Genomic DNA, 11019 nt, shown 5'->3' on the forward strand with positions numbered 1-11019 from the left:
CTGGAATGATCTCCTGTATCAGGAATGATCTCTTGTATCTGGAATGATCTCCTGTATCAGGAATGATCTCTTGTATCTGGAATGATCTCCTGTATCTAGAATGATCTCCTGTATCTGGAATGATCTCCTGTATCAGGAATGATCTCCTGTATCTGGAATGATCTCCTGTATCTGGAATGATCTCCTGTATCTAGAATGATCTCCTGTATCTAGAATGATCTCCTGTATCTGGAATGATCTCCTGTATCTAGAATGATCTCCTGTATCTGGAATGATCTCCTGTATCAGGAATGATCTCCTGTATCTGGAATGATCTCCTGTATCTAGAATGATCTCCTGTATCTGGAATGATCTCCTGTATCAGGAATGATCTCCTGTATCAGGAATGATCTCCTGTATCTAGAATGATCTCCTGTATCAGGAATGATCTCCTGTATCAGGAATGATCTCCTGTATCTGGAATGATCTCCTGTATCAGGAATGATCTCCTGTATCTGGAATGATCTCCTGTATCTGGAATGATCTCCTGTATCTGTCCTTGTGACAGCAGCTGGAGGAGTCTTTTAGAGAACGTCCTCCTCTGTCCCTGCAGCAGGTGGAGAGGGTGGTCAGGATTATCCAATATGGATAATAGTTTGTTCAGCGTCCTCCTCTCCACCACCTTTTCCAGACTATCCAGATTGTCCAGATTCTCTGTGTCGGTACTCTGAGATGTTCAGGGTCCATCTGACTGCGGGTTCTGTTGGGTTCTGTTTCAGGGTCAGGACGGCCGGGACGGGTCCGGATCTCCAGGACCCAATGGTGTGAAGGTAAAGCAGACGTTATAACGAAGAATCTTCTACTTTAATAGTTTTACATTCATGAAACGTTCTCCATGACGATGACCTCTTCTGTCTCCGTACAGGGAGATGCTGGTTTCCCTGGTTACCCCGGGTTACCGGTGAGTACCGACACGGCAGGAAGACCAGGTGGTAAACTGAGTCTTTACTCTGAAATTATACTGTCAGTGATCCAAGAAATGAAGCCCGAGACAGGAAACGTGTTGATGAACGAAGACGTGTTGATGAAGACGTGTTGATGGATGAAGACGTGTTGATGGATGAAGACGTGTTGATGAAGACGTGTTGATGAAGACGTGTTGGTGGATGAAGACGTGTTGATGAATGAAGACGTGTTAATGAAGACGTGTTGATGAAGATGTGTTGATGAATGAAGACGTGTTAATGAAGACGTGTTGATGAAGATGTGTTGGTGGATGAAGACGTGTTGATGGATGAAGACGTGTTGATGAAGACGTGTTGATGAATGAAGACGTGTTGATGAAGACTTGTTGATGAGTGAAGACGTGTTGATGAATGAAGACGTGTTGATGAAGACGTGTTGATGAATGAAGACGTGTTGATGAAGACTTATTGATGAATGAAGACGTGTTGATGAAGATGTGTTGATGAATAAAGACGTGTTGATGGATGAAGACGTGTTGATGGATGAAGACGTGTTGATGAATGAAGACGTGTTGATGAATGAAGACGTGTTGATGGATGAAGACGTGTTAATGAAGACGTGTTGATGAAGATGTGTTGGTGGATGAAGACGTGTTGATGGATGAAGACGTGTTTAGTTTCAGATGATGAATGAATGTGTCTCTGCAGGGTGAAGACGGTCTTCAGGGACCAGCAGGACTTCCAGGCAGTAAAGGGACCCGAGGCCGCGGGGTGAGAGTCCACCGAGCGACATGCTTTTTAGAACGACGGAGGTTTTTGGTTCATGTGTGATGTTTGTTGGTTTGTTTGTTTGCTTGTTTGTTTGTTTGCAGGGAAACTCGGGCCGGCCGGGAGAGTCGGGAGTGACCGGAGATCCAGGATATCCAGGACACAAGGTGAGTCCTGCAGCTGATCCAGATCAGTCTAAAAGGGGACTTTTATTGTGAAGTTTTATTCTGCAGGTTTGGAAACATCTTTAAAATAAAAACAGGTGTAAAAATATAATTTCAATATTTTTTTCTCATCATCTGTAAGAAAGAACATTAAGTTATAAAAAGAAGTCTGTTTGTGATTTCAGCAAAATCTATCTGGAAATTCTTCTTTGAGGTTCATCTGACCTTCATATGAATCCTGAATCTGAAACCAGCTGATGTTTAATGACAGATTACAGGAACAGTTGTGGTGATCAGGACAGGTGTTGATGTTTATTTTTAATAGTTCGAACATCAGAGTCATCAAAAAATCTCCAGACATTCAGTTTGCCATCCTGTAAGTAAAACAAGCGATCTGAGAATCTGTTTGATCAGAAAACATTCATAAATCATCTCCATGTGAAACACGTTTTACCCACTGGAGACGTGGTGTTGGAACATGTTCATGGTTCAATGTGTGAAGAACACGTGAAACATACATATCTGTTAAAATGACAATAATAATAATAATAAATCACAGTTTAGGTAAAAACAAGGAAGAAAAGAAGCAACAAAATACCCAAAAATATATTAAATGTTTCCAACCAGTTGATCAGTTAAACAGAAAATGAAAAATAAACGAACCTGCAGCTGTTTTTGATGAATAATTGTAAAAATGTTGAAGTTAAAACATCCAACTGTTCCTGATTCTGTCACGTGATGCTGAAATTTATATTTAGTGATTTAAAAAAAAAAAAACGGACTAGTCAATAATAATAATAAAATGTAATAATAATAATATCTTTCCTGTGAACATGTTTTATGTTGAGAACAAAGATCTGCTGACTTCAGCTTTAATTGAATTATTGATCTGTTTGATCAGAAAAAAGAAGTGAAAACAAGTTCAACGGAAGGTTGAACGTTAGAGATTCTCCTAAAATAAAAAATAAAGTCACATGCTGATGAATGACGTCTCCTCTTGCAGGGTCCCCGAGGTCCTCCTGGAGATAAAGACATGACAGTAGGTCCCCTCACTTGCCAGGTGTAACGTTGAACCGTGTGAACCGTGTTTACAGCTGATGTTTTGTGTTGTCAGGAGTGTCAGCTGGTCACCTACATCAGAGATAACTGTGGTACGTTCGCTGCTCCTCCGACCGCTTCACAGAAACAACACAGTTCAAACATCTCTGATTTCTGTTTTTGTCCGTCTCCCACGCAGCTTGTTCCATCGGTACGTATCTCCATGGTAACAGTCAGGTAACGTCGGCGACGTCAGCCGGAGCTCTTTGACGTCGGACGAACAGCTTCATCAGTTTGTATTCTTTACACGGCGTAAACGTCTAACAGTCACATGTCAACACCTCCACCTCGTCAGGATGAATCCTGCTGGCTGTCCGCCGGCACCACCTTCAGGTTCACTTGTGTGGTTCTCAATTTAAAGGGCTTTAAATGGAATTCAAGTTTACAGAAGCATAAAAATACATTTAAAACTGGAAGGAAGGAGAACGTAAAACATTCAGACACCTGCTGAGTCACCGGTTGCTATGGTTACACCTGCTGAGTGACTGGTTGCTATGGTTACACCTGCTGAGTCACTGGTTGCTATGGTTACACCTGCTGAGTGACTGGTTGCTATGACGACTCCTGCCCTTCCAGCGGGGCAGTGAGCTTTCACTGGCAGAACCAACAGGCAAACCAGGAGAACAGCTTTGGAAAAATCCCTCCCAAAACAAAAACTACAAGTCCGATGGAAACAATTCTTTCACCGTCTGAAACAGAAGCTCGTCGTGAACAACTGAAGTGAATTTCATGTACCTGCTGTGTATTATACAGGTGTGGTCGCAGGTTAGAGACACCCTCCATTTTGGTTTTGAGCAGCAGTTTCAGAGCTCACATATAATGGGAGTCTATTGGAGAGTTGTTGGGAGCACTCGGCGCTCGGAGGGGATTTCAGCCCAAACCGAGAGTCGTATCACAACGAGAGTCCGACTGGGTGAAAGCCAACAAAAATCCAGACAGTTTGTACATTAAACTATCTGGATTAAGAGAAAATGGTGGGCAGGAAACAGGATTAACCACGTTTTATTTAACAATATTTGAGGGGGTCAAAAGTTAGTGTGACATCATGTGTGACATCACGTGTGACATCACGCGTGACATCATCAATGACGCTGAACATTCCGTCCAACACACACCCATTATAAAACTAAAGAGTCCCAAAACTTTTACAAAATTAAGCTACAATTTCGTAAAAACCGTAACAGATATCAAAACACAGATTTAGTCGGTAAAAGTTCGAAGCCTCGTGACCCGTTCAGACGTCGAACGATGTTTCTACTGTAAAGTCTGACAGAGTTGGAGGGCTTCTAAGTTGTCTGGGTTTTCACTCATTGGGGGGATTTTCTATTCATTTCAGTGGGAGATTTCTTTTAAATCTTTTCACAAATTTTTTAGCATCATAAAACAAAATCAACCAAACGTCTCAACACTTCATTCCCAATGGAGACACGTTTTAATGATTGTGTAAATATCACAGCAGCTGGAGGTGTTTTTTAAAATGTCCGGTTCATCAAATTCACATTAAATGTATCCTGATACGAGACAAACTGGGCAGGTTGGTGTTTGGACTTTTGAGATGCTGGAGTGAAGCCGCCTCTTTCCTTTTCTTTTTTCACTGCTCTGCTGTTCTTCTTCGTTGGTTTTCAGATCGATCCCTGTGCCCCGCCCTCCCCACCGAGCTCGTCTTCGGCCTGGACATGTCGGAGGACGTGACCTCGGACGCCTTCGAGACGCAGCGCTCCGCCCTCCTCTCCCTGCTGGACGACGTCAGCGTCGCCGAGAGCAACTGTCCGACCGGCGCCCGCGTCGCCGTGGTGGCGTACAGCGCCTACACCAAGTACCTGATCCGCTTCCAGGACTACCGCCGCAAGAACCAGCTGATCGAGGCCGTGAAGAACATAGCCCTGGAGAGGACGTCCAACCGGCGCCACCTGGGGGCCGCCATGCGCTTCGTGGGCCAGAACGTCTTCAAACGCGTCCGATCGGGAGTGTTGATCAGGAAGGTGGCGGTCTTCTTCTCCAACGGGCCTTCGCAGGACGTCGACGACATCGTGACCGCCATGATGGAGTACCGGGGCCTCGACATCGTCCCGGCGGTCGTGTCTCTGAGGAACGCTCCCGCTGTCAGCCGGGCGATGGAGGTAGGTGTGATTCGTCAGCAGTCCGTGAACTTAGACTCCGCCCCCAGGGAGTGATCGTTCTCCACAAACGGTCTCAGCTCAGATTTGGTGTCATGTTGGACGTGATTCATTAAAAAAACAACTGTTGGGGAGAGCACAGTGTCCCGGTCGGGACTTTTCTTCCCGCTCTTTGCAGACGATGTGATCGTTTACTTCTCTGCTGGAAACAGGATGAGTTGAGCTGCAGCTCCTTCCTCTTTAAAAGAGCCAGTTAAAGCTGATCAGGTTCCTCTGGAGATTTCTCTGGAGGATCCTCCTGGAGGATGGTTTCGCAGACTGTATTTACAACTGTTCGTTGTCTCCAGGTTGGAAAAGTGAAGCCGATGTAGAAGAGCCTAAAGGTGCAGTACCACTAATGGCCACGAATGCTGCCTCCAATAGACTCCCATTAAAAAAAACATCAACTTCTCTCCTGAAATCAGACTGTTTCTAAAAGAGTTCGTAGCTTCAGGTCTGTAAAATGGTTCTGATCCAGAAGTGTCTTCAGCTGCAATACCAGCGAGTGCCACTAGAGGTCGGCTCCAAAAAGCCTCCGGCTCCATAGACTCCCATTCAACTTCTCTCATCAAATCCAAAGTGAATAAAATGTGTCCATCAGTTCTCTCGGTGTTGTTAGCTAAAGTCACTCCTTCTTCTTAGTTTTCTGGAGGTCCATCTGAAAATAATCCCTCATTCATTAGAAAAGAAGATTCAAGAAGACCTGGTTTTGGGGGCGTGTCTGTTTGATTGACAGGCCTGTGGTGCAGTCAGGTTACAGCTATCGGTGGGCGGGACGTAGTATCGTCAGGTTTCTGATCAGATCAATCAGATCCACTGTCTCCTGTCAGGTGGACGACTCGGGCCGCTCCGTCTTCACGGTTCTGGGGAGGCAGCCGGACTGGGCCAAGGACCTCCGGAGGATCAAGAACTGTGCGATCTGTTACGGTGAGCGCCATGAGGAGTGTTCTGTCCTCAGTGACGTCCAGCAGACAGAAGGACACCGGTCTTTGGTTATAAACCTCCACCTAACACCTCTGCTTCCTGTTGCTCCTTCAGACCCCTGCAGGCCGTCCCAGGACTGCTCCTTCATCCAGGAGCCGCTGCAGCCTCAGCAGGCCGAGGTGGACCTGGTGATGGTTCTGGACGGCTCCAGGGAGATGCGGGCCGACGAGTACGCCGGCGCTCAGCGGCTGCTGGGCTCCGTGGTGGAGCAGCTGGTCGTGAGCCCTCAGCCCCGCCGGGCCGACAACCGGGCCCGGGTGGCCGTGGTCCAGCAGGGCTCCGCCCAGACCGCCAAGATGGAGTTCGACCTGCAGACCTACCAGAACCGGCAGCGGATGAAGACGCACCTGACGAAGAACATGCAGCAGCAGGGCGGCCCCTCGGCGCTGGGACAGACGCTGGACTTCACCCTGAAGGAGGTTCTGCTGAAGGCGGGTCAGCCGCGCAGGAGGAGGGCGCTGCTGACCGTGGTGGCCGCCCAGACCGCCTGGCACGACCGAGCCAAGCTGCACTACATCTCCCAGAAGGCCAAGTGTGAGGGGGTGGCGCTGTTCGTGGTGACGGTCGGCGACCGCTACAACCGGACGCAGGTGGAGGAGCTGGCCAGTCCGCCGGTGGAGCAGCACCTGATCCACTTCAGCCGGCTGAAGGCCGACGAGCAGCGCTACGCCCAGCGCTTCTTCAGGGTCTTCCTGTCAGCCCTTCAAAGTAAGAGCGCGACTGTCTCTGCAGGAGGACGTCAGGTGTCAGAACTTTAATGGTTTACTTGAGTAAACTTCACGTTGTGATTCTTTCAGAGGGAATCCACTCGTATCCTCCGTCCTCGATCAGACGGACCTGCAACGAGCTGAGCAGACAAGCTGGAGGACAAACATCCATCAGAGGGTAACTCACCGTCCACGCACATCACCAAGCTTCAACATGTTTCTGATCATTAATGAAACGGGTCTGTGGGTCCAGTCAGGGCTCGGCTCAGCTGGAGGCGGAGTTCAGAGTCGAAGAGGAGGAGGAGGAGGAAGAAGAGGGGGTGTTTCTGGAGCAGACGGGGGGACAGATTCAGACCGGACAGCTGGACATCATCGAGAGTCTGACCAGAGGAGACGGACAGAGATTCATCTCAGGAGACCTGGTTAACGGTAACACACACACACTCACACACACACACTCACACTCACACACACACACACACACACACACACACACACACTCACACACACACACACACTCACACACACTCACACACACACACACACACACACACTCACACACACACACACTCACACACACACACTCACACACACACACACACACACACACACACACTCACACACACACTCACACACACACACACACACACACACACACTCACACACACACACACACTCACACACACACACACACACACACACACACACACACACACACACACACACACACACTCACACACACACACACACACACACACACACACACACACACACACACACACACACACACACACACACTCACACACACACACACTCACACACACACACACTCACACACACACACTCACACACACACACACACACACACACACACACACACACACACTCACACACACTCACACACACACACACACACACACACACACACACACACACACACACACACACACACACACACACACACACACACACACACACACACACACACACACACACACACACACACACACACACACACACACTCACACACACACACACACACACACACACACACACACACTCACACACACTCACACACACTCACACACACACACACACACACACTCACACACACGCACACACACACACACACACACACACACACACACACACACACACACACACACACACACACACACACACACACACACACACACACACACACACACACACACGGGCGGATGGATGATCCAGAACTCTGATCTGAAGGGAGAAGAGTTCCCTCTGATCATCATCATCATCACAAACTAAAACAGCTTGTCATCATTTGTCTTCTCTGTCCTGCATTTTCCACGTTTCACGTTTCTGTCGCACAGAGATGATGTCATCAGCTGTGTCCTCCCTGCTGAGCTCCACCAGCAGCCTCCTCATCCTCAGGTGGAGCTCCTCGTGGAGCTGCAGGAGGAGGCCTCCTCCTGTCAGCATGTAGTAAACGTGTGCTCTGCTTGCAGCCGTCTGCGAGCTGGACTCTGATTCTGGCGTCCCGTGTGGCGACGTTGTCCAACGATGGTTCTTTGACTCAAACATGGCTGCATGTTCTCCCTTCTGGTTCGGCGGCTGCGGCGGAAACGCCAACCGCTTTAACACGGAGCACCAATGTTTGCAGACGTGTAGCTCGCAGCGTAAGTCCTGACTGACGGATGGAACTTCGTCTCACACCTCCAACACCTCAACAGTCTGAGCAGAGTTCTCCTGCTTCTGGTTCTGGTTTTGGTTCCGGTTCTGCAGCCTGAACTTTCTGCACGTAGATCAGATGACGAGCTCTGAGCTGATCCAGCTGTTTCCTCTCCTGCACATCTGCACACGTCTTCTCACCTCTCTGTTTCCACCTGTTCATCCGTTCAATGAACGCACACTCGTGTGATGATGTAACATGTCGTCTCCCACAGATCCAAACATCGTGCTGAAGACGCAGCAAGCCAGAGGTAATGACTGAAACGCTGAAACACTGAAACGCTGAAACACTGAAACGCTGAAACGCTGTAACACTGTAATGCTGAAACACTAAAACAGAAACGCTGTAACGCTGAAACGCTGAAACGCTGTAACGCTGTAGCGCTGAAACGCTGTAACGCTGAAACGCTGAAACACGAACACTGAAACGCTGTAATTCTGTAGCGCTGTAACGCTGTAGCGCTGTAACACGAACACTGAAACGCTGTAATTCTGTAGCGCTGTAACGCTGTAGCGCTGTAACACTGTAGCGCTGAAACGCTGAAACACGAACACTGAAACGCTGTAACACTGTAGCGCTGAAACGCTGTAACGCTGAAACACGAACACTGAAACGCTGTAATTCTGTAGCGCTGTAACGCTGTAGCGCTGTAACACTGTAGCGCTGAAACGCTGTAACGCTGAAACGCTGTAATGCTGAAACACTAAAACAGAAACGCTGTAACGCTGAAACGCTGTAACGCTGAAACGCTGAAACACGAACACTGAAACGCTGTAACGCTGTAGCGCTGAAACGCTGAAACACTGAAACGCTGAAACGCTGAAACGCTGTAACGCTGAAACGCTGAAACACGAACACCGAAACGCTGTAATTCTGTAGCGCTGTAACGCTGTAGCGCTGAAACGCTGTAACACTGAAACACGAACACTGAAACGCTGTAATTCTGTAGCGCTGTAACGCTGTAGCGCTGAAACGCTGTAATGCTGAAACACTAAAACAGAAACGCTGTAACGCTGAAACGCTGTAACACTGTAGCGCTGTAACGCTGAAACGCTGTAACCCTGAAACACTGTAACGCTGTAGCACTGAAACGCTGTAGTGCTGAAACTCTTTAACGCTGTAGTGCCGAAACGCTGTAACGCTGAAACGCTGTAACACTGAAACGCTATAACACTGTAACATTGTAACGCTGTAACACTAACGCTGTGGCGCTGTAACTCTAACGCCGTAACGCTGTAGCGCTGTAGCGCTGTAACTCTAACGCTGTAACACTGAAACGCTTTAACGCAGTAGCTCTTTAACAGTGTAACGCTGTAGCGTTGAAATACTGGAACGCTGTAGCGCTGAAACGCTGGAACGCTGGAACGACCTGGTGGCCTGATGGGCGAAGCTTTTCAGTGTCTCTCTAACTCCGCCCTCCGTCTCCACCCAGACGCCTGCCTCCAGAACCAGGACCAGGGCGGCTGCCAGAACTACACCATGATGTGGTTCTTCGACACCGAGCAGAGCGAGTGCTCCCGCTTCTGGTACGGCGGCTGCGGCGGCAACGAGAACCGCTTCAAAACACAAGATGAGTGTGAGAACCTGTGTGTGATGAAGAACCGATGAAGAGGAGGCGGAGTCACGGCGTTACACCGACACGTATCAGGACTTCTCCACGCGTCTCCGAGGAGAACCAGCGAGCAGCTTCAGTGTGAAGAGTCGTAATGTCCGCCGCTCCCTCAACACCTCAGTCACTCCCCCTGCTGGTTCCTCTTGGACATGCATGTTTGATTTCCCCCCCGAACACCTTCTGTCTCACAGCCCAACTTCCTGCAGCCCCAACATGGCCGCCACCTCTCACGGACTTTGTTCCCACTTCCTGTTTCAGTCCAGGTGCTACTTTGATAAAGGTGGATGTGAAACGGGAATTTTTCAAAGAAACTGCGATATTAAAAAGTTTCTGTGAACATATCTGGTTTGGTTATTTCACAGGAAAGACTCCAGAACGACGAGTATTTCATCTTCAGTTAAATCAGAACGCTGAGCTCCGATTTTCAGATTTAACGGTTGTGAACGTTGCAGCTCAGGAAACAAAATAAACAAATGTTAAACAGCTGCAGGTCTCTGAGATCCTTCAGAGTTCAGCTTCGTCCTGAAGGTTTGATTTACTCCACAAACACCAACGTCTCTGCAGCAGAGTTGCAGTCTGATCCTTAAAAGGTCTAAAAGGTCCGTCAACAATAGAGACAGAAGCTCTCTGACAGTCTGTTTCTAAAAGAGTTCGTAGCTTCAGGTCTGTAAAATGGTTCTGATCCAGAAGTGTCTTCAGCTGCAATACCAGCGAGTGCCACTAGAGGTCGGCTCCAAAAAGCCTCCGGCTCCATAGACTCCCATTCAACTTCTCTCATCAAATCCAAAGTGAATAAAATGTGTCCATCAGTTCTCTCGGTGTTGTTAGCTAAAGTCACTCCTTCTTCTTAGTTTTCTGGAGGTCCATCTGAA

At 48.3% G+C, this 11019-nt stretch overlaps 1 protein-coding gene across 2 annotated transcripts in view; it reads left to right on the plus strand.

The window, feature by feature from the left end:
- LOC138632648 (collagen alpha-6(VI) chain-like) overlaps window positions 1-10486 on the plus strand; it is a 43130-nt gene extending 32644 nt beyond the window's left edge. Inside the window, exons 28-42 of one of the 2 annotated variants that reach the window (XM_069718375.1) lie at window positions 759-809; window positions 905-940; window positions 1653-1715; window positions 1817-1879; window positions 2880-2915; window positions 2991-3027; window positions 3114-3125; window positions 4601-5094; window positions 5961-6057; window positions 6169-6822; window positions 6912-6999; window positions 7075-7250; window positions 8312-8482; window positions 8750-8785; window positions 9968-10486. In XM_069718375.1, the coding sequence (XP_069574476.1) occupies window positions 759-809; window positions 905-940; window positions 1653-1715; window positions 1817-1879; window positions 2880-2915; window positions 2991-3027; window positions 3114-3125; window positions 4601-5094; window positions 5961-6057; window positions 6169-6822; window positions 6912-6999; window positions 7075-7250; window positions 8312-8482; window positions 8750-8785; window positions 9968-10143 (2190 nt within the window). In that variant the 3' untranslated portion in view covers window positions 10144-10486. The remainder of the gene's footprint in view (window positions 1-758; window positions 810-904; window positions 941-1652; window positions 1716-1816; window positions 1880-2879; window positions 2916-2990; window positions 3028-3113; window positions 3126-4600; window positions 5095-5960; window positions 6058-6168; window positions 6823-6911; window positions 7000-7074; window positions 7251-8311; window positions 8483-8749; window positions 8786-9967) is intronic. The other variant, XM_069718376.1, reaches the window with a different exon arrangement.
- Window positions 10487-11019: the final 533 nt, after the last annotated feature.

Source organism: Brachyistius frenatus, unplaced genomic scaffold (assembly GCF_029030835.1).
Source record: "Brachyistius frenatus isolate BFR_SWC_R1_liver_20210118 unplaced genomic scaffold, ASM2903083v1 Contig_191, whole genome shotgun sequence".
Taxonomy (NCBI): domain Eukaryota; kingdom Metazoa; phylum Chordata; class Actinopteri; family Embiotocidae; genus Brachyistius; species Brachyistius frenatus.